At 39.5% G+C, this 24,707-nt stretch overlaps 1 protein-coding gene across 1 annotated transcript in view; it reads left to right on the top strand.

Moving 5' to 3' along the window:
* Window positions 1-7,684: 7,684 nt before the first annotated feature.
* LOC114647550 (E3 ubiquitin-protein ligase TRIM9) overlaps window positions 7,685-24,707 on the top strand; it is an 84,901-nt gene continuing 67,878 nt past the window's right edge. The window contains exon 1 of the mRNA XM_028796173.2: window positions 7,685-8,534. Coding sequence (XP_028652006.1) covers window positions 7,749-8,534 — 786 coding nt within the window. The 5' untranslated portion in view covers window positions 7,685-7,748. The remainder of the gene's footprint in view (window positions 8,535-24,707) is intronic.

Raw genomic sequence — 24,707 nt, 5'->3', positions numbered from 1 at the left:
TCTATTTGTTTGCTCAGAGACATGTATACCAGTGGCCTGCTGGAGGTCATTTTGTAGGGCTCTGGCAGTGTTCATCCTGTTCCTCCTTTCCCAAAGGAGCAGATACCGGTCCTGCTGATGGGTTAAGGACCTTCTATGGCCCTGTCCAGCTCTCCTAGAGTAACTGCCTGTCTCCTGGAATCTCCTCCATGCCCTTGAGACTGTGCTGGGAGACACAGCAAACCTTCTGGCAATGGCACGTATTGATGTGCCATCTTGGAGATGTTGGACTACCTGTGCGACCTCTGTAGGGTCCAGGTATTGCCTCATGCTACCAGTAATAACACTGACCATAGCCAAATGCAAAACTAGTGAAAAAACAATCAGAAAAGATGAGGATGGAAAAATGTCAGTGGCCTCCACCTGTTAAACCATTCCTGTTTTGGGGGTCATCTCATTGTTGACCCTCTACAATACAATACAGTACAATTTATTTTTTTACAGCCCAAAATCACACAAGAAGTGCCGCAATGGGCTTTAACAGGCCCTGCCTCTTGACAGCCCCCCAGCCTTGACTCTCTAAGAAGAAAAGGAAAAACTCCCAAAAAACCCTGTAGAGAAAAAATGGAAGAAACCTTGGGAAAGGCATTTCTAGAAAGTTGATTCAGTTCATCTGGACATAGTTCTTTTCCAGGGAGATACATTACATCACTCATCCAAGTAACTTCCTCAGTCTCAGGTGACTGCAGGTTTCTCCAACCTTATAAACAGTACCTTTGCATAGTGACCGAAACTAGCATCATTGACTAACAGTGGGCAGTGTGATCAATGATATGCAAATTGTCCATTGATCAATGGCCATGAGTACCATTCACAGAGAGTTGGGGAATAGCTGCAATCACAGTACTGTAAGATGGTGAAAGATGTACCCTTAGGCCCCCTCCTCAGTTCAGAGATGGTCGTTCCTTTTTCATGTAAATGGCCTCCTTGACTCCTTGCTCAAACCAGCGTTCCTCCCTGTCCAGGATGTGCACTTCTTCATCATTGAAAGAGTAACTACTGTCCTGTAGGTGTAAATAGGCTGCGGAGTCCTGGCCTGATGAGGTAGCTCTTCTGTGTTGTGCCATCCGCTTCACCAGTGGTTGTTTGGTTTCTCGGATGTATAATTCACTGCAATCCTCTTGGCACTTAACTGCGTAAACTATTTTACTCTTGTCTGTGCCGGGGCACCCGATCCTTGGGGTGGACCAATTTTTGCCATAGCGTGTTTTGGGGTTTGAAACTCACCGAGACCTGGGGCCTCATGTATAACGCCGTGCGTAGAACTCACACTATAACATGGCGTAAGCACAAAAGCGGGATTGTGCGTACGCACAGAAAAATCCAGATGCAGGAATCTGTGCGCACGCAAAATTTCACGTTCTTCCACTACATAAATCCCGATCGGCGTGAAAAGTAACGCACGTGCACGCGCCTTCTGTCCCGCCCCAACTCCTCCCAGAATTACGCCTCTTTGAATATGCAAATCAATATAAATAGCCTTCTGTGAAAAGACAATGGGAAAAGCACAGGGGAAAATATAAGAATTTCAGCGAATACCAAGTGGAGGCAAAGGAAAAATGTACTATTTGTTGGTTTAAACAGTGGTATAATCAACAAAAGAAAGTTGATCGAGTGACAGAGTGTCGGAAAAACTCGAAAGATCAAATTCACAAAGTCTGTGCCCGAAATAAAAAAGAAATCACATATCAAAGTCGCCGTGAAAAGGCAAGTCGTAGCCCACCGTCTGAGTGTCATATGAAAGCGTATTAGGGTACAAACAAAAAACATAGGCACACAGTGGGAAAAAAGCACGAAATGTCAACTTTAATCTCGAAATTTCCACTTTAATCATGTAGTTTATTTTGCCATTAAAGTAGAACATCATAAACTTCATCTTAAAATCGTTTATTTTACTAGTTTCTCAAGTAGCATGTTATGCTTTGTTCTGTGTTTGATCTTCTATGTGCTCTGTGTATGTGAATCACTACGTGCTTCCGTTCTTTCTCTTTCTCCAACAGGACACATAATCCATTACATTCGAGATATTACAGCTCTCTGAATAATTAAAATACTGAGATGTATACGTGATATCATTTTCATGATGATATGAATGAATACATGTTATTAAACATGGGAACACGGTGGCGCAGTGCTTGTTCATGTCTCACGCAAGAGGCTTGCTCCACCATGTGCGACCTTCGATGAAATAATTTATTACAGAAGTACTGTCTCTTTCAAACGTACTAACCTCCAATTCCTGTCCTTACTTTTCTTTCTCCAATCGCCACACAATCAGCTCTGTAATAGACGTTAAGCCATTTGTAAGCTTAGAACGCCGATTCTTCAAAACTTTTAAGGAACATTGAAATATCTTCGTAGTACATGTTTAATTATTCTATTCGTCTATCTTTCCAGTGTCGCGTCAGCACCAGCAAGAATACAGCACAAGGTAGGAGCTATCCTTGAACTAGCTATACGCTGCAGCACCGTGTCTTCACATGTTTAATTATTAACAATACAGATTATTTAAATGAAGTTAAAGTTTTATCTGTATACTATAAGCAACATATTTTGCTGCATTTCATCTTAAAAATGATATTGTCATCATACGCGCTTTATAAAGTAGCACAGGTTGTGCAATATTATAACTGTAGTGTAAGTTTACAGTGAGGTGATTGTACTTATAAGTTCAAACAGTTCTACAAGGAGCACTTGATGGACTGATTGAGTGTGTTTATAGTTCTTGGGATGAAACTGTTTCTGAAACGCGAGGTCCGTACAGGAAAGGCTTTGACGCTTTTTGCCGTGGTTGAGGTAGTGTGTACTTGAAACTGTATACCGATAATTCTCTTTCCGATCATCTGCTGCTGTGATTCACACTCAGATACAGTGATATAAATACTCCGAGTGGTGCAGTGAGAGTAATATGGAAAAAGATGATCCGCAGTGGCAACCCTTAACGGGAGCAGCAAAAAGAAGAACAAGATGCAGTGAGCGTAACAACGCTAAAGCAGTTATGGTATTTGGAATACTATGGCTATTCCCTGGCCCATTATATTGCTACAGGTTAATTACAATCAGGTGCATTACACTAATAAACAATATGCAGTTAATTTCAGTGTATTTATAAAGCCGCGTCAGGAATGTGGAGCTAAGAAAGAAAGAATGAGCACACAGGAACAGTAGTTTGACCATTCTGTGGACCATTATATTGTTACAGGTTAATTACAATCAGATGCATTAAATTTATGAACGATATGCGGTTAATTTCAGTGTATTTGTTAAAGCCGCCGTGGATGTGGATCTAACAAAGGGTAACCACACAGGAACAGTAGCACTGCTTTGACGCTGGGTGCCGCCAGTCTGCAAAACCGAGCGGAGAAATTGCGTACGCCAAGGTATGAGTTACCGTGGAAATGTGCGTGGCTTTACGCCAAGTTTAGGTTTTATACATCGCGATTTGAGCGTGGAAAGGTTTGTACGCAACATTTCTGTGCGTACGCACCGTTTATACATGAGGCCCCTGGTGTTTTGAAAAAATGCGTTTCAGCTGTTCTGATACTCCTGACACATAAGGGTTCACCAAAGGTTTTCGCTTAGGCAGAGGTTGTCCTTCCTCTCTCCTGGATTGCTACCTTGTCAGTCCAGGACTTCAGAGTCTATTTATACCTACAGGACAATGGTTACTCTTTCAGTGATGAAGAAGTGCACATCCTGGACAGGGAGGAACACTGGTTTGAGTGAGGAGTCAAGGAGGCCATTTACGTGAAAAAGGAATGACCATCCCTAAAGCGAGGAGGGGGCCTAAGGGTACATCTTTCACCATCTTACAATACTGTGATTGCAGCTATTCCCCAACTCTCTGTGAATGGTACTCATGGCCATTGATCAATGGGCAATTTGCATATCATTGATCACACGACCCATTGTTAGTCAATGATGCTAGTTTCGGTCACTATGCAAAGGTACTGTTTATAAGGTTGGAGAAACCTGCAGTCACCTGAGACTGAGGAAGTCACTTGGATGAGTGATGTAACATATCTCCCTGGAAAAGAACTATGTCCAGATAAACTGAATCAACTTTCTAGAATTTCCTTACCTGGATTATTGAGCATGCATTGAGACTTGGGAAAGGCAGTTCAAAAAGAAACCTCTATAATAATAATTCTTTGCATTTATATTGCGCTTTTCTCATTACTCAAAACGCTCAGCAATTGCAGGTTAAGAGCCTTGCTCAAGGGAGTGCACCTGTTGTTAATTTCATTAACACCAAAGCAGCTGAAACTGATTAACAACCCTCTCTGCTACTTAACTGACCAGATCAATATCCCAGAAGTTTCACTGACTTGATGCTATACTCTGATTAAAAAGTGTTTCTGTAATTATTTTGAGCAGTATATTATGTCTAGAGACAGATTTTTAAATTAAGGTTCATCTCTCTCTCTCTCTCTTCTACATTGGAGTTTCCTTTAAGGGAGAGTCCACAGGTGATACATGGGATATTTATAAACCTCTGGCTGGTGTTTTACTGATGTGTAGTAAGGGTGATGAAGATGTATAAGGACTGTCATGTTTCAGCCAGGATTCCTCCCCTGGCTGGGGTCTCGTTTTGTTTATTTTTGATTCTGTTATTTATATTGACTATATGAATCATTCTTTTGTATACAGGCTGCCTTTGCTGTAGTCCATGTGTTTTGTGGGTGGTCCCCCAAGAGTCACGGCCACAAACCATTCACTGCCAGGAACTGCCTTTTACCCTTTTTATCCAGAGGGTCTTCCACAGTTCCTGGTGCTATATTGTGAATGTGCTCAGGAGTGGTGAGTTCTTATGCTTTTGTAAATTCTTTATGCCTTGTGATTTTTTAGAATTTTTCTGCTCTTCTGCTTTTTGTTTTGACCTTGCTTTCAGGTTCTGTACTGGGACTCTATTCTTGCTATGATGCATCTCCAGGTTACTGGGTGCAGTGTCCTCACTGGGTCAAAGTTTAAAGGTTGGCTCGAAGTGGCAATATTTTAGAAGAGCATCATAGTGTCACACACATATATATAGGAGACAATTTAAAGGCCTGGGTGATAGTAATTCTTTGCCAAGACAGGAGATGGCACTATATATTAATGGTGCCTCTCTTTTCCTCCCTCTGCAGAAAGGAAGATTGACAGCTTCTGATGTCACTTCCGGGGTCCATCCACATGGACCCACCTTTTCCTCACAGAACGTCTGATGACTGGAAGAGCCGCTATCTTGGGCAGTCGACCTGATTTGATTGGAAGGCTCATTTTGTGTTTTACATGTATTTTCTTTAAGATCAAGTTTTGAATTATTCAGAGTTGGACGCAGGAGGCCCTGAAACTTTAATTTTGTCTGGCTTTCTCATTACAGTGAATAAATCTTGAATCAATGTTGATTTTTTTTCACAGTTTTTGACTTTGGATTTGTTCTCACTTACTTTAATTCCTGGGTTTACTTTTGGTTTCTGGTGAAAAATTTGTTTGACCTCCAATTAATAAACCTGTCATGAATCCTAACTCACATTCATCTCTTGGGCCCTCATGTATAAACGTCCGTATGCACAAAAATGTGGTGTATGCCCATTTCCACACACACTTTGAGATGTATAAAAACTAAACGTGGCGTAAAGCCATGCACATCTTCACAGCAGCCTCACACCGTGCATACGCATGTTTCTGCTTGGTTTTGCAAACTGGCGGCACCCAGCGTCAAAGCAGTGCTGCTGTTTCTGAATGAATTTGCTTTCTTTTACAGATTTGCATCAACGACACAGGATATATCAAATACACATAAATTAATTGCATATCATTTACAAATTTCATTCACTTGATTGTAATCATTCTTAACAATATAATGGTGCATGGAATGGCCAAACTATTCCAACTACAATAACTGATGATATTATCCTCTTGTCATCCAGATATATAAGATTTCTTTACACTGTGGCTGAATTGGCAAACAAGCAAGCACAATTCACAGCAATGTCTGCTTTTGTAAATGTAATTGGAGTGATTTGCTGCATGCACATTGCTATTGCAATGGCACTGGACAAGTTAAATCATCCATACCAACAAAAGTTAGAGCTGGCATTACATCATGTATAGCAGGAGAGCCTATAACAACAGCAACTCCGCATAGTTGCAGGTGCTTTTTCCATATAGTGTGGCAAAAGGCAAGTGGTCCTTTTAAACATACCAAGTCACCTCAAAGAGCCATGTTAAGAGCAGAGAATTGATCCGTTGTAGCACTCTGTGCTGTCGCAACACTATGAAGGTGCCTTCAGAGAATGAATTTGCTTAAATAAACAGAAAGCACTCTGTTAAAATGCTGCTCTATTGTCCACAGAAAGTCTGTCACATTGTGCAAGCAGGTAGTGTGCTGCATAATGTGCGACATTATCATGGTTTGCTGGTACCTGAAGAGATGTAGTATGACGAACCTGACCTTGACCTACCAAATGATCAGCCAAATTGGACAGCGTTATAACTTTGTTCTATTGTGTTACTCTAAAGAATCCCTCCGGCACCTTTATTTTTAAGAGTGTGGTTCCCCACTGTCTAAAGCACTTCGAGTGTCTAGAAAGTACTATATAAATGTAACTAACTATCCATACATTAATGATTTCAGTCTTGTTCACATATTAGGAACCTTTTCAACATCCAATGAACAAATTTCATATATAAAGATCACTTCCCAGAATTAAATGGATGTTTGTCAAACAATGGGGTCTTCAAGAAAGCACTCAACCATGAAAAGTGTCATTAATTAAACTTTATTTTTAAGAATGTAGGACTACAGAAATGATTTTAGCCATGGGTGCAGCTCTCAGCAGCACAATGAAGTGGTGGCTAGGCACAACCCATTTGTAGTCCATGCTCTTTTTCAAAGCTACATTGAAATGTGTTGAATATCATTTTTGCTACTGGAAAAAAAAGTTAAAAACATCATGTATGGAAATTTAAACTTTACATTTAGTTCATTCGCTGTTGAGATGTATTAAGGTTTGAGGGTAGAATAGTAAAAGACGAGATGGTGCACAGATGGGAGAGAGTAGAGAAGTGGGTTGAGAGCATAACCAGGTAAGAGGAAAAGGGTGGAAATAGAAAGCCAGAGTGTGAGAAAATGGCATGAAAAATGTGACCAAAAGGATTATTGTTTGTTAATTGTTGAGGCAGGATATTAGACAAGCGGAAACGTTTAGCTATTAACGTTTCCTTTTGATCGCTGTCTTTTAGTATCACACAAGGTGGATATGATCAAGAGAACTGAAACGTACAATGGAATATTTGAAGAATTACATTTTTTACTGACAGTTCTGATATCTTCCCTTAAATCTATATGTACGGAGTTTCCTGTGAAAAACATCAGGGCACGTAATACAGGGCATGCTATATGGGTTATTAGTGCCCCACTGTGATAGTAAAGTGCACACTGTGCCATCAACCCAGTCAAGTACTGTAGTTGTTTCTCTGTGAAGTTGTCAAGATTGGATCTACCGAGCCACATGACGCTTGGGAAATGTAGTTCTACGGTGTTTGTCTCTTGCTGGTGTACGGTTCATACACGCGCAGTGTGATAATTGATGTAGACTACAATCCCCAGACTTCCGCTCCAGGCGTTTACGCCTGCGCATAGGCAGCTGGAGCTGTTCATCTCAAATGGTGCTGGTGAGGAGCCTTTCTTAGGCAGCTTGTCTACGTGTGTGTGTGTTTGTTTTATGGCAGAGATGGACGAGGAATTAAAATGCCCCGTTTGTGGTTCTTTATTCAGGGATCCTATAATTCTGCCTTGCTCTCACAATGTATGTTTGGCTTGCGCTCGCAATATCATCGTGCAGACCCCAGAAGGCGAATCTCCGCCTCACTGCCGTGCTTCTGCCAGTTCGGACTACGATTACCTGGATATGGACAAGATGAGTATGTACAGCGAAACGGACAGCGGTTATGGATCTTACACCCCGTGCCTCAAATCGCCCAATGGAGTCCGCGTCTTCCCGCCAGCGTTGGTGCACCGCCACTGCTCCATCACCTGCCCGCAGTGTCATCGGAGTGTTTCGCTGGACGAGCGGGGGCTCAGGGGGTTTCCTCGCAACCGACTCCTCGAGTCGATCGTCACTCGATATCAGCAGACTCGCTCGGCGTCCATCAAGTGCCAGCTGTGTGACCGGAACCCGGCCGATGCAACTGTGATGTGCGAACAGTGCGACGTGTTTTACTGCCTGCCCTGCCAGCAGCGATGCCATCCATCCCGTGGACCCTTGGCCAAACACCGCTTGGTGCCCCCTAGCCAAGCGTCAAGTGCTGACCCGCAGCAGAAACAGCCGCAGCTGCAGCAGCAGCAACAAGCCGCCCGCAAGCCGGCCACCTGCACGGAGCACGATCTGGAGAACCATAGCATGTACTGCGTGAGCTGCAGGATGCCAGTGTGCTTCCAGTGCCTTGAGGAGGGCAAACACGGCAAGCACGAAGTGAAGGCGCTCGGAGCCATGTGGAAACAACACAAGGTAAGCCTCTTGCGCGCCCCCGATTTGGGTATAGAGCCGCGGGCATCCGCACCTGAGCATAACATAACGGTCAAACGGAGACGTGTGGTGGCCTACATCTCGCCAACTGTTTATCAGACTCGGATCTAGGATTTCCTTCTGAATAGGCAACGATAGTAAACGTGACATAACAAAGGGATCATCCTCTCTTGTGAAACGGGAGGGCGCCTTGTGCTTTCAAGGGCACCTGAGTTGAGATTTAGTAGGTGTGCGTTCGTGGTCGCGGGTTGTACAACACAGATTATAAAAATTTGAAAAATGAACGCAACAAGATCGGTAGAGAAGTAGTAAGTTTGTGCTGAGGTGCGTCTATTTTGACTTGTTAGACTGTAAAAAGTGTTACCGAGGACTCAGAAACGAGCTACATTTGTCCGTAAAGACATCGACGGCACCAGTCTGTTGCACACAGGAGACTCCTCCACCACATTAGTCATCTAAGATAATAGATCATCGGTTTCCTGGCTCTTTAGGGAATTGATGGCGTCTTTTGCCAGGTTATTACAGGGCCATTGCAAGTATCTGCTGCAGTGAGTAACGCCGGTCACCACCGGTGGGATTTGTTTCGCAGGATTCTTTAAAAATATGTTCCACTTTTGGCATTGTATCAGTCTTCACACTATGAATATGTGTGATTTGCAGAAGGAAATCACCCATCATTACATTATGAATTTAAGCAATTTGCAACTGGACATTTTAATTGATGAATACAACAGGCTTAAAGTGGTGCATAGTGATGTATTGTTGTATCACGTCGGCAGAGTTCTGGTTCAAATTATTTTCTGTCAGGAGTTTGCATGTTCTCCCAGGGTTTTCAACAAAGCCACTTGTTTCCTCCCACATCCCAAAGCCTGTGTTAAGTTAATTGCCTAATCTAATGGCGTGTGTGGGTGTGTGTGTGGGTGTTCTTGACTTAGAATGAACTGGTAGCCCATCAAGGGCTGAGTCCTACCTTGTGTTCTGTAACGGATTTAGTCAGTTTGGGAAAGAAGCAAATTAGTAATATAAATTGGCATTGGTGAAGAAAAAATGTGTTAAGGTGATGATCTGCTGTGCATTTAAAAAATGATTTTTAGTAATGGGGTGAGAAGAATATTCATAAATAAGAGAACCCTGAATACAAATTAGCGCCAGATGGTGGATTCTGTTGAAAAAGGTGCCTTTTTAATTCATTCTGTCATTTTGTGTAAATCTTTTGTCAGTGTTACTGGGTTTTCCCCTTGGAGAAGAAAACAGAAATCTCTCACATTGACCAGAGTTATTTAGCTTGCCAGATTAACCCAATTGTATGTCCTTGGAATACTGAAGGAGACCAACCTATACACAGAGAAAACAAGATGACATGACACATGAGAGATCTCAGCCTAGATCAGCAATTAGGACAAACTTGATGCGATGTACTTGTCTAAATTACTAAGCAGCAAGCAGGGCAGCCTACTGTTAAAAAAATTGGTGAATTAATTGTATTATGCAGGTTGATCTGAGACTGCTGGGACCTCATTGGTAAGGAGTAAAATGTAATCCTAGGGAACTTGCGATTTCTCTGAGTCTGTTAAGATGTCTGTAATCCATTTTTCACTTTCACCTATCAAAACATTTTCAATACTTGCTTTATCGTTGTTGGTCCACAGGGGAGCCTGGACCTGCCTTGTCGGCAATGGGTAACTCAAACCAATTGGGTAAGCCATAACTCAAACCAATTCATATTGACATATTTTAGAATGGCACAGTAAATAATAAAGCAAAAGATAATTTACGTGTATTACTGCTTTTAATAGCCACACTGATATACTGACAGCTTGTTTTTTTCTTTTTGGTCACAAAGACTGAATACTTTTGTGTTTTTTTGTGCAACCATTTGTGATTTGAAAGCATTATTTACAGAAGTTCTCTCTTTCTTTTAAAACATTGCTATCTATCTATCTATCTATCTATCTATCTATCTATCTATCTATCTATCTATCTATCTATCTATCTATCTATCTATCTATAATATAGTGCCTTTCATATCACCTACCTATTATATAGTGCTTTTCATATCTATCTATCTATCTATCTATCTATCTATCTATCTATCTATCTATCTATCTATCTATCTATCTATCTATCTATCTATCTATCTATCTATCTATCTATCTATCTATCTATCTATCTATCTATCTATCTATCTATCTATCTATCTATCTATTTGCATGTACAGACCAAGGTGCCTTTCTATAAGAAGCATTGCAGTTTCCATTTAAGTCATATTTTAAGGGGAAGACAGACATTTACAGGCAGCTTATCCTCTTTAATAAAATCCCTGTGTGCGTCCAGGTGTCCGTGTATGTGTGTCTTCTGGTGAAGTGCGCATGCATGGGGCATGGTGCGATGCACAATATTACTGTCAGAGAAAGTTAGAGGCATTTTACGGAAATACAAACCAGTATTACTGCGAGAGGAAATTAAAGGTACACAATACAGTGATGCATATTACAGCCACATGCAAGCCAGTATTACTGTCAGAGAAAATTAAAGGCATATTACCAATGCACACGCCTGTATTACCACCAGAGAAAATTAAATGTATATTATAAAGAATGAGGTCAAAGTCCCTTGCCATTTAATATAGACTGTTCCTACTAATGTTTATGCACTACTGTTCTAGCGCCCGTTATTGTAACGGGCTTAATGACTAGTAAATAATAAAACAACACAACAATAAACCATCATGTATTTAAAGCCAAAATATAATCATTTTATAATTTCTGGATGGCACAGGGCCACAGAGGTTAGCATAGCTGCTTCACAGTTCTAGAGTTCTACACATCCCAGTCACTATCTACATGGAATCTTCAACTTCTCCTAATGTCTGTGTGGGTTTATTTAACTTTCCTCCAACATCTCGAAGGTTTCTGTGTGTTTGGTTAATTTTCACCTCTCCGTAGTTCCCTTATTACCAAGTCTGTATTTTTGTTGGCTCCCAATTTATTGGTTCCTTCCTTGAGTGTTATGCTGTGAGGGTAGGCTCACTACTGTATCCCTGAAGTGGGTTAAATGGACTGGATAATCTATGAGTTTCAATGTAAGTGAGTGAATATCATAATTCATTTTTTTGAATTCAGTTTTTCTGAGTGTAGAGTCTCAGTAAGGAGGCCAGGAGGAGTTTGCATGTTCTCCCTGTGTCTGTGTGAGTTTCCTCTGGGTGCTCCAGTTTCCTCCCACAGTCCAAAGACATGCAAGTTAGGTGAATTGACAATGCTAAATTGGTCCCCAGCGTGTGTTTAGTGTGTGGGTGTGTGTGTTCGCCCTGGGTTGGACTGGCATCTTGCCCAGGGTTTGTTCCTGCCTTACATATAATGCTAGCTGGGATAGGCTCCAGCACCCCTCTGTGATCCTGGTCTGGATTAAGCAAGTTAGAAAATGAGAATTACCGGACTGTAGAGTCTCTAGGAGACAGATCTGAATTAGTATGGGGTGTCAGTGCAGTGCAGGACACCTCACACTCGCAGTCACTCTCATCAGGTCATTTTACAGTTGCCAGTTAACCCTGCACTCTCTCTTCCTCCTGGGAAACAATACCAGACCATTAGCGCTTGCAGCACTAGATTCAGGGACAGTTATTATCCACAGGTTGTGAGGTTACTCGACAGTAACCCAAACTGACTACCACATGAGTGTTTCTTGTTTATATCATGACATACTGACTATTTGTGTTTGGATTAAATTCTTTTGTTGGTTTTGTACCCTGTCACTACTATGTGAAACATATGCATAGAAGAATAATTATTTCAATGTGCAACATATGCATTACAATAAATTTTAACTTTGACTTTTGAAAATATTCCAGATGTGGAAAGAAAACCAGAGTCCCCAGAGAAATCCCCACACAAACATGCAGAGATTGTGCAAAATTAAAGCCACTCAGGATTCTTACAAATATGCTGTCATGAACATTACTTATCATTTCATAGAGTCACTTAAGGCCAAAATGTCTTTTATTTTTGAAGGTAAAAACAATTAATTGACATACAGTCCATCCTTCCATCCTTATTTCCACTCATTTTTAGTGTAAACCAGTTCTTTGCAATCATAAAGTTTCAGAGGATTGGAGGCTAGACCAGCTGTAGGAAAAAAACAGTCATTGATAGGGTGCATTATATACAAATTAATTGAGCTTATGGGATGTATTGTATAAAAATGATCATCAATTTATCATTTTTGCTTTGCGCCCTCCCTCACTATAACCTATCATCTATGGGGGAAAAGCAAAAGCTTTAGATTCATCAAAAATTGTGATCTCCGGTTTTTGACACATCTCGACATTTTAGGGTCCCCTGATACTGAAAACTTTGATAACTTGATGATGGGTGTGTGTCTGTCTCTGTCTGTGTGTGTATCTGTGTGTCACAGTTTCTTGAGGCTTAAACGGCTGGATGGAAAAATACCAAACTCGAAACTTAAGCCTGTTATGAAATGACAATGTGCTGATTAGTTTTTGTGCCAAATCATGAGAGAGAAAGAGGCGCTCTCAAATACCATAATATTGCAATTAATTATGAATTCTTCTTGTTATTTGCTATCATAATGACCTATTTTATGATCTGAAAGATCAGCATCAAAGCTCTAAGTACTGAAATGTTATAAAATAGTTCAAGTAACTTGGTTCTTGGGGCGCAAAGCCTACTGATGCTCACGTCTGAAGTTTTTATATGTTAACATCCAACCTCGCAAATTCAGGGTCCTATACCATCTCTGTCTATGTAAAGTTTGCATGTTCTCTCCAAGCCCGTGTGGCTTTTTCTACAGGCACTCTGGTTTTCCTCCCCCATCCCCAAAGATTAAGTTAACAGGCAAATCCAAACTGCCCTTTGCACAAGTGCGGGTGTGAGTGGGCCCTGTGTTGGACGGGCACCCTGTCCAGGGTTGTTTCCAGTACTGCTGGGATAGGCATTAGCCTCCACAACCCTGTGGTACTGTAGATTAAGGAGGGTCTGGGAATATTACATGTGTTTAACCGTTAAGAGACACAATTGATATAGTTTTTATAGTTAACATGTTCTTATTCAGCAAATTAAAACAGAGACAAAGTAATTTTTATGTAGATTATATAATTTATCAAAAGAAGGCTGCAACAATTGTGGTCATTCTGCCACCTTACTGCACGTGGATCCTGGTTTGATTCTTGCCTGGGTTGCCATCAGTGTGGAGTTTCTACTGTGTTCCTGTAACGTTCTAAAATCATAGATTTACAATTAGTACGCCTAACACAGCACTGTGTGAATGAGTGTAGGTTTAAGACTGATTCCTACCTTGCATCCAGTTCCCCCAAATTAGGTGTTGGTTTCCCATTGATTCTGAAATGAAAAAAAAATATTGGTTTCAGAAAATGGATGGATGAATGATGAATCCACTAGAATAGTCATTGACTTAAATGTTTCACAGTTGCATTCTTATTTTTCTTGTAAAGTTGTTATTATCATCTACCAGTTTTGGTGATCATTCTATTGCTTTTGTCCGTGATGTCACCAAAGAGCCTTTGTTACAACATGTCTATAACTGAATCACACTACAAAATATTTGTTAAGATTTGTTAACATTCTAGTGATGAATGTTTGACACTTGTTGATGGTGTGGCCTTGTGGCTAAGGAGATGACTACAACCCAAGAAGTTTAATTCAGCTCTGTGGGCTTGTGCATTTCACTTAATCCTCTTGTGCTCCAGCTATAAAAATAAAATCTGTAAACAGTTGTGTTACATCTTTAAATCTGTAAAATGCATTGGGATACTATTTTGTAGAAAGGCACTATAAAATAAGAATTGTTTTTTGTTAGTCATGCAATTTAAAATCAAGATATACTCACAAATCCTGATATTAGAGAGTGGCAATGTGTTGTATGTTGATGACAAGTAAGAATTTCTCCAGAAATGTACAAGTGACAATTTTGAATTTATAAGCCCTAAAAAAATCAGTCAGTGTTACTTTAAATAACATTATTTACTATAATTTACTGTTATTTGCAATAGTAAAATCAGTATGAAAACTAAAGATCAGGATTCTAAAGTACTATGTCTTCCCTGTTCTGGATCAAAGTGTTAGACCAGGGGCGTTGAACTCTGGGCCTGGAGGGCTGCAGTGGCTGCAGGTTTTCATTGTAACCCTTTTCCTAATCAGTGACCAGTTTTCACTGCTAATTAACTCCTTTTCCCTTCTTTTTAATAGCCCTTTTTTAAGGATTCAGTCTTCTGAATCTATTCTTTTCTTCATTGGAACGAGACAACAGATGACCATCTAAATTGGGGCTTCAAACTCCAACCTATTTTACTCCAACCAGTTTCTTAATGAGAAGCTGATTCTTGCTGTTAATTTAACGCGTTATTTAATTCCACAGCTTGTTGCTGCTCTCATTTTGCCACAGCAGACATTTCCAAATTGTTGATTTTCTGTTTTTTCTAATAACATCGTCAAAATGTTTTGGTAACCTGAGAGATCAACTTTACCGACACCTTCACCTTTCTTTATTTTCAGATATTGTGTGATGGGAACTGGTGATCTGGTCAAGTGTTGGATTGTTTTGTGTCTCATTATTATTAAGGAAAAAGAAACAACTAAGGTGCCCGAGTCAAGTTAATTAATTAAATTTGAATAAGTTTAAAGAAGTTAACTAGTAGAAAAAAACTGGTCAGTAATTAAGAAAGATGGTTAGAATGAAAACCTGCAGCCACTGTGGCCCTCCAGAACCAGAGTTCGACACCCCCCTGTGTTAGACAATTTCACCAACTATGGAAAACAGAATTGTGTTAGTGCTGTTGAGGTTTCTAAGGCGCATTATGAAAGTCAGCTGGACAAGCCACACTTACCAATGAGGAAGATCTGTTAAGATGTGGCTACAGAAAAAGGTTACTGATGACAATAGGCAGATAAAGTTTTTTCAGCCGAATAATGTGAAAAGAAAATATGGCAGTTACAGGAAAAGTATAAGAAAAAAGAGATCACAGAAGACTAATACTAACTTTCCATGTAGAGTATTTCTGATTAGATGAGAATGACCAGTTTCAAGATTATTTGTGCCTCACAGAACAGAGAGTTATGGAAGGTTGTGGTCATTAATGTCCTGTGTGAATATGGTACCTAGATAGATAGATAGATTGTGTAAGTGGGGCAAATTCAAATAATTGGGGTGCCAACCCGGCAAAACCCCATTTAATTCAAACAAAAATCAGAAACTTCAAACAAAGCACACACTCAGTGATGTTATGTTGCAAAGCCAGGTGCTTCTTTTAAATTGGTCAGTTTAGGAAGACTCTCTCACCCAGTGAGGTCAGGTCCAAAATGAGATGCCACCTTCTTGGAGTGTCTCCCTTTTTTAGTGGGATGAGACTTCCTTGGCTCTGTTGCCCTCAAGAGTGTGTTTTCTCAAGGCTGTGAAGGAGAAAGGAGACAAGATCATTAGCCACAGTGCCCCCTTTCGTCCTGGGGTGGTACCACATACCTTAGGTGAGCCCAAAAGGTAATTCTCTGGCACGCATGCGTCACACTAGATCGACAGATGGATAAATAGATAGATTGTGTAGACGAGTGGAAAGAACACTCTATGCTCTCACAAAGTGTTGGGGTGCCAACAGGTTCACCCTCTTTATTCACTGTGCAAATAACATACACAGGTGCTCGGTGGCACTAAAAAAATATATCAATAGCCTTAATGGCTAAAAGGATTGAAGAGTCTGGGGAGCTCCATCCTTTTCTAAGGTTTGGGACCAAATGAGATGCTGACATTCAGGAGCATCTCCCTTTCATACTGGTTCTGCAGAAAGGGGCGTGGTCAGTCACCCTTGATGATGAGAAAACAGATAAGCCTACAAGTGGCAGTTTCTCCTCTTGCTCCAGCAGGGTATTACATACCTGGGATGAGTTCTTCAGGTGTTCCTGAATAGATAGATAGATAGATAGATAGATAGATAGATAGATAGATAGATAGATAGATAGATAGATAGATAGATAGATAGATAGATAGATAGATAGATAGATCCAGCCGCAGGGACTTTTTGGTGGCAGACCTATCTCTTAAAATATTAACTGTTGTTGAGTTTTGGAATTTGCATCTTCTGTTTTTGGGGCTGGTGGAACTCTAATGGGAAAGAATGAGGTGTTGATGTTTCCCCCAGAGTATATGGCTAGAACACCTAATAAAGGTGGTTATGGTCAGCTTTGCTTAGTTTTGGAAGACAGCTTCTTTGTAGATCCATAGCACTAAACAGCAACTTGTAATTTCAAGACAGGTAGAGATGACGTGGAGGTAAAGGTCCTGCCTGTTAGATTATTTTGGAGCTGTGCATGTATCGCTGAAAGCAGGCTATGGGAGAGATAGGTAAACCTCCTTCTAATAAACAAATGAGCAGCAAGTGATTTACAACAGCAAATCCATAGCTGTCAGACCCTGTTTTGGTCATTCTAATATACTACTGCTGACAGTCCATAGGTCATGGTTCAGTGGTCCAAATGAAAGACCCTCGTAAGCACTTAACAGCAAGGGTATCTTAAGGAAAGGTCTGTTTTAAAAAATAAAAGGTGCAGCGGGAGAGCAGAGCTGTATCTGGCATGCTACAGAAAAATAAAAATCAGTACCATTTGGAACAATGAGGAGACTAAACAAATGACCCACCGCTAGTGTCTCAAAGGATCACTGTCACTGAAAACCTTTTTAAAATATGAAAGGACATGGATACAGTATGTGCACACACCATGCTTATTCACTATTAATGATAATATGTATGCATTGCTGATTTTGTATGATTTTTATTCAAACGACTTTTGACACAGACTGAAATATAATTTGCTCAATAACTGATGACAGTTTTGAATAATCCATACGGAAAAGACAATTTGTGCCGCTGTTGCTGTTTTAAAAGTAAAAATTTGTACACCTGAACTGTCACTACATTTTATCCATGGTTGATTTTTAAGGTTTACATTTGATAATCCCTACGTGCATTCATGTCATGTCATGGCTGCTCGGATTTCTTATAATAGAAGTCCCTGCCTGCTGGGGTCTACTCATTACTTGTATTTTATCTGGTCAAAATATTAAAGTGATGTGTTTGGACTCCGGATTTGCTGATGATCTGCTGATGATTCAGTTGCCGTCTTTGCTCCATTATACTTGGTCATGCCATAAATTGAAAAGGGGGAAAAGCTTCCATTCATTTATCCATTTCTGTGACCTGCATGTTCAGTTCAGGGCCACATCGAGACAGCGCCTTTTTCATTGATTTCCTCATCCACATTGACATGTTGTTGTTCTTGATTCTTCACACAGTATGTGCGAATGTAAGTGTGTGCATCAGGGTCATTCGGGGAGGACCGGCTAATTGGGAATGGGGGTATCTGGGCAGTCCTTTGTAGGGCACACAGACATACACATCCAGTCACTGCCCTGCTCCACCATAAATCCTCAAATGATGTTATGTTATTTATTATTAGTAGAAAGAGTTATGCACATGTAACTTTAAATGAGCAAGTTGGAGACCCAAAAGTTCAGATGTGTTTTTTTCTGTGGAAAATTATTTACACCTTGTAATATTTGTACCTTCATAATGAGGTATTCATGTTTTCAACAGGGGTTTAAACAGCCCCTTTACACCATTTTTTATATCTGGAATATAAGCAGGGTACCTTGGAAAGTGGGCCCAGCTGGCCTGCTATTTGGTATTTTGGATGTGCGCAGGAGCTATAATGAAATAGATGGATGGATTACATGAGGCACTCAATTTAGCACCTCATTTGTATCACAATAATCTCCATAACAGTGGAGCATTGCTGTCCATTGGTTGTCAAAGTTTACCTACTGAATCTGCTACATTTAATCCTGACCCCTCTCAACCAGAAATCTGCAACTTTCTTGTACTTGGTGGGTAAAATCAAATCTGGTACAGGAGGTCAGTAGCATCTTAAGGTTGTTATTCCAGCCATTGCTTTAATTTGATGCCCATTCTTGCTTTTCATTGATTTTCTGTTAGGCATTGACATGCTGCTGCTCCTGATTCTTCAAACTGTGTGTATCTTCAAAATTAATATGCTGTCTGTGCTTCTGACTTAAAACTGGCCCAGCATGTGGTGTGTGTGTATGTGTGTCTCACTTAATAGTCCACCTAGGCCTGTTTCTACCCAGTGTCAAGTTTTGCTATTATAGGCACTGGCGTCTCTCAACATTGAACTTGACAGATGTATTAGAATATAAATAGAAAGATGGTTGGAGTTTTCACTTGTATTTTTTTATATAATTAAACTTTAGGAAATCAAACTTTCAAATGGAACAATGAATCTTACTGTGGTGGGCTGGTGCCCTGCCCAGGTTTGTTTCCTGCCTTGCGCCCTGTGTTGGCTGGGATTGGCTCCAGCAGACCCCCGTGACCCTGTAGTTAGGATATAGTGGGTTAGATAATGGATGGATGGATGGACAATGTAGCTTACCTCCATTTGTTTCCACACACTGTTTTAAAGGAGAAGCTGATATCTAATCTGCAAGAATTCCCTGTATATGTCTACCATGCGAGTCTTTGCAGCAGCAACTCAAACACACTTGTATTGCTTGTTTGTCTTTAGAGGGTGAGTACCCTTTTGTGTGAAGAAGATTGGTGATGGGTTGCATATTGATTATACATGAAATGTGAATGTGGTGTTGATGAACATGAAACCAAACCAGAATATGCAGTAGAATAACATAAGCAGTGTTCTCCACTGCAGATTTTAAGAGGAAAGATATTATATACCTGTAGGAAAAATCACCAAAAAGTGCATTGATCATCAAAGAAGTCAATGGTGCTTCAGGCAAAGATGGAAAAAACAGTCTTGATTTACATTATTTAGGAAGAAAAATTTATTGAAGACACTAGTAACTTGTCGTCACCAAAATATGCAGAGATGACAATGAAAAATCTGTGCAGCCATTTGGACAACACATTCAGAGGGCCCATGCTGCTGCCCTCAGCTTCAGTGTTTGAATCCAAATATGCAGTATAATAGATAGATAGATAGATAGATAGATAGATAGATAGATAGATAGATAGATAGATAGATAGATAGATAGATAGATAGATAGATAGATAGAGTAGGCATTATATAATGGATAGATAGATAGATAGATAGATAGATAGATAGATAGATAGATAGATAGATAGATAGATAGATAGATAGATAGAGTATGTATTATATAATAAATAGATAGATAGAGTAAGCATTATATAATAAATAGATAGATCGATAGATAGATAGAGTAAGCATTATATAATAGATAGATAGATAGATAGATAGGCAGGCGGAGTGGTGGCTCTGAGGCTAGAGATCTGCACTGGCAATCGGAAGGTTGCCGGTTCGAATCCCGTAAATGCCAATAGGGACTCTGCTCTGTTGGGCCCTTAAGCAAGGCCCTTAACCTGCAATTGCTGAGCGCTTTGAGTAGTGAGAAAAGCGCTATATAAATGCAAAAAATTAAAAAAAAAAAAAATTATAGATAGCACCTTATGTGTCTCAAGGGGAAATTTAGCTTTTACAGAAACTCATGAAATAGTATAACTAACAACAACAACAATCCCCCTCAAACAGACACAAAGAAATAGAAAAAAAGAAGAAAACGTTTGAGTTGACTTGAGTCAGAGTCATGGAGTTGGGGTTAGAAACAGTTATTGGGTTACTGGAGTTCGAGTCTGAGTTGGTAAAAATGACTCCAACTCTAATTAAATAGAAATTATATTATAATGTGCTAAACATTTCAAACAACATTGCTGCAGCCTTTAATCCCGAACTTTAACAGGTTGGTGTGCTAAAATGTAGCCTGATGATTCACACGGGCAGTGATGAAGTGCCTTGTATCTTGTATGTGGTATTCTTTCAATCAACACAGTAAATATATTAATCTAATTACAAAAAGAGAAGTGAGATTCAAAGTTGGTGGTAACAGAAGCTGAGGAGTCGGAGTCGGTGGTACCATAAATTGTGGAGTTGGAGTCGAAGGTTTTGCGTACCAACTGCACAGCCCTGTAAAGTTATATACTGTTGTAGGTATGAAGGAGTTCCAGCAGCATTTCGTGACACATTTCTGTAACATAAATTATTGGCTAAAAGTATTTGATGATTGTGTGTCGTACTTACAGTATATTGTATTTTCTGTATATATAGTATGTTGCATTCTATGTATACTTTCTAAAACTGTATTATTGTCATTATTCTGAGAAGACATGTACTGTAAGTAAAAATGTAATTGTACTATGCAGTTTGATCTAAATTGGCACAATATGAGTGAGCGAGTTTGGGTGTGCTTAGGTATATTATGTGTATCAGATTGGTCTGAGATTGAGAGGCGCCCCTTCCAGGGCTGATTCCCACCTTGCTTCTAAAGTTGTAGGGATAGACTTTGAGACCCCAAATTTCAGTTAAACAGGCTAAATCAAAACAAATAAAGTGAGTTGTATTTGTAAAGGTGTGAAAAATGAGTGACTCAGGTACATATGTTTAATTGTCAATTAATTGACTTTAGTGTGTGTTTTTCTATTTAGTGAAAACAATATACTTCTGTAATATTTAAATTTGCCTGCACTAAGTTTACAAGTATTGGCAGTTTTGTACTTTGAACCAAATCAAAAATCAAAAGAAAGCATCATAAATGTCATCTTTCATATCCATTGTTAAAGGAATAGCTTATATCCGAGGTTTCTAAACTTGAAGTCAAAGCACCCTAAAATGTTGTACTATCTCATCAAGGCCCTCACTAATGTAAACCCAATGTGATGAAGTGGGGCATGATCTTAGATCTTGGTTACTGCTAACAGTAGTAACACTGCATACTGTTGTTACATCTCTTATGTTTTTCTTTTTCTCTAGAATTTTTTTTTTATTTCAAATGTAATGCTTTTATGTTTGGCAAGAGTTTAATTGCCTCAGCCCAAGAATATATAAAAGCACAAGGTCTGTCTGTCTATTTGTAATATTTCAGGTTAATATTTGTTTACAAACGCCTCTGAAGTGTAAATGGCTGGTAACTGCCTCACTTCACTTCACTGCATTTCACTCTGCATCTCCTAAAAAGTTCAAGATGGCAGCTCACCAAACTTGACTGCCCAGGCCAGCCTGTGCTTACAGAATTCTTTCAGCTTCTCCTGTGCCTTGGGCCTGCCCTTCCGTCTTCAGAGCTGCCCAGGGTTATGCCAACTATATAGCCAGATTACCTCAAATGGCTCCTTATGATGCACAGAAGGTTGTGACATATTGCTGAGTTCCTCACCATGTCACAGAGAGTGAGTCCAGCACAAAGTCTGCAGAACTGATGCATTTGCACTGATTCATCAGGCAATCTCACGAACATCTCCTCCCTTACCCATGAACAAGACACAGAGGATCTGAGATTGAGCTCCTCTACTTGGGACAGCTGCCCACCCTTACCTGCTGAGACAAGCAACTTGTTTCTAGGATGGACCTTAACCTCAGATTTGGAGGTGGAAATTCACAACCCAAGTGTATCTCACTCATCTGCAAACAACTCCAGTGTGGCTAGAAGATCAGAGTCTAATGAGTCTAAGAGGGCAACATCATCTGCAAACAGCAGAGATGAAAATTTTAGGTTTTCAAACTGGGCTCAGATGCCCCCTGATATTTATAAACACAAAAGAGACATGATACACAGTGTGTAGAGTCCCATGCCCACATTGAACAACGTCAAGTTAATGTAGTATGGAAACACAATAGCTTGCAGAACACAAGCACGAGAGATGGCAACTTGCGTAATAATCTTATGGAAAAGTGTATGGTAACAGTGCATGATAAGCGTACACAAACACAGACTTTTCTTCACTTTTGTTGGTGGAAATGAAGCATGTAAGCCACTCTTAGCCCTCACTCATGCAACTCAACAAACTCACCCACGTTGGGCAATGACAGCCATTAATCACCAAATTAGTAGCATGCCCAGTTGACTGGCTTAGACAGTGTGTTGGCAAGTGAATGAAGGTGTGCAGTTCACCTCCAAAAAGAGAAAAGTGGAAGTAGGAATCACAGGATTCCATTTCACAAAGCAGCTGCAGCAGGCTTTCCAGACAAATTTAGCTTGCCATCCTGAGCTGCAGTCAGGAGCGTGACAATTAGCTGACTCTCAGTCGAATGCTTGCTGATGCTAATAATGATTCCTGCCCCATGATACCAGAAGCAATAAGCAGTTTAAGAAATTCAATAAGATACTTAGAAGAATTTAATTAAAATTCCAATTTGAGCAAATATTAGGGGAGCTCATCCATCTGGCTTTGTTCACATCTGCAGTACTAGGTAAGTCAGAGTCGGATTCCTCAGTGTAGGCCTGATGTACTTGAGGAGTGATCTACTGTGGATTATACTGTAGATGAATACAAGTATGAGAGGACGGGACAGATCTCAGTGTTCATGCAGGTTCATCTCGGAATTGCCCCACTATTTATTTTTACATTAGTTACTGTCATATTTTTGTTTGCTTCAATGTAATATGCAAAATCCCCAAATCAAGAAGCCACATAAGCCAATTTTGGTTTTAATGTGAGAATTATGTCTTCTCTGAGGTAGAAAGCTCTTTTGTGTATTGGTTTTACAAATAGGAAGAGAATTAACTTGGTTAATTGAATTATTTGGTAAGACTCCGACTTTGTTTACTTTCCAGAGGTAACTTAAATACACTCGTTTTTAAGAAACAGAATAATACAATTTATTGATAAACAGCAGAATTATAGAATTATGATAACTGCATATATATATATATATATATATATATATATATAATATATATATAATATATAATATATATATAATATATAATATATATACAGGGTTGGCAAAAGTAGGTTTACAGTTGTGAGAATGCAAAACAGAGTTTATTCTTGTATTATTATTTATTTATTAATTATTTTATTATTTATCTTCTTCTTATTATTATTATTAAAGTGCGCTTGAGTGTAACAATCATAACCCGCATGTCTTTCTTGATACGAACAACTGTAAACCTACTTTTGCCCACCCCGTGTATATATATATATATATATATATATATATATATATATATATATATATATATATATATATATATATATATATATACTGTATATATATATATATATATATATATATATATATATATACATGCAGTTATCATAATTCTATAATTCTGTATTGATATACTGTATAAGATAGGATGCAGACAGGTTTGACAGACAAATGAATACAGACTCTTTACCGGTTATTTAGAGTTCCAATTTATCTTGGCACAGATAAATAGTTTTACGATACCAAGATCATGTCCAGTCTTGTGTGGAGTTGTTGCTTTTGTTACTGCTCCGGGTTCAAGTGGAGGATTCTTCTTGCATTGGAGTGCACTCTTTCTACTTGCTGCATGACCCTTTGTCTGTAGTGTGCAGTGCCTTCCTCAGTTAGGTTCTTTGCCTTGTCATATGCAACTTCATCGAGAAAGGCATTGCTCTTTCTGGCACAAGTAAAGCCAAAGTGGGTGGCACCCATAATAAAACAATATGGCATCGTGGGAATACATTAGACTATTATGACGACTTTAAAAAAACATCTGAATCAGATTCTGCCCAATTCAAAACCAAAACGTGATGAAAAGAAAATCCATAATGTCATGCAAAGAAGAATTTTAAATGAATCCAAATTAAACAGTGATAACAGCCGCTTGAAAAAGAGGGTACTCTTAAGCTTTAATTGTCCAAACTAATGGACATCACTGTAACTCAGGCTATCCAAATAGTTGTAGGATCTGCATAAACAAATTATGGCATCTGACTTACCTGACATTTGAAATACTTTTAAAATAAAAGCTGGGTTTCCTAAAAGGATTCCAAACCCCCCAAGCACAAACTGTCCTCTTTTCTATGGTGGGGCAGATGGTTCAGCAGCATTAAAGCCAAGAGCGTTGGGTTTAAAAGCAATTTTTAGCCTAGAGCAGAACATGATATCCACAAGTATCATTTTGGGACTGTCAAACTCACACATTTTAAACTACATCATAATTATATTTGTTTTGAGATGAACTGTCTATGTCATTCCTTTATGATATGCATATGTCATTTTATTAATTAACTTTCATTTGTTTAAATTTTCAGTGTGTAGTGTAAACAAAAACTGCAAAGTT

This window comes from Erpetoichthys calabaricus, chromosome 3, assembly GCF_900747795.2.
Source record: "Erpetoichthys calabaricus chromosome 3, fErpCal1.3, whole genome shotgun sequence".
Lineage (NCBI taxonomy): Eukaryota > Metazoa > Chordata > Cladistia > Polypteriformes > Polypteridae > Erpetoichthys > Erpetoichthys calabaricus.
Note: the sequence above shows the minus strand (reverse complement) of the source record. Positions and strands in the feature narration are given on the sequence as shown.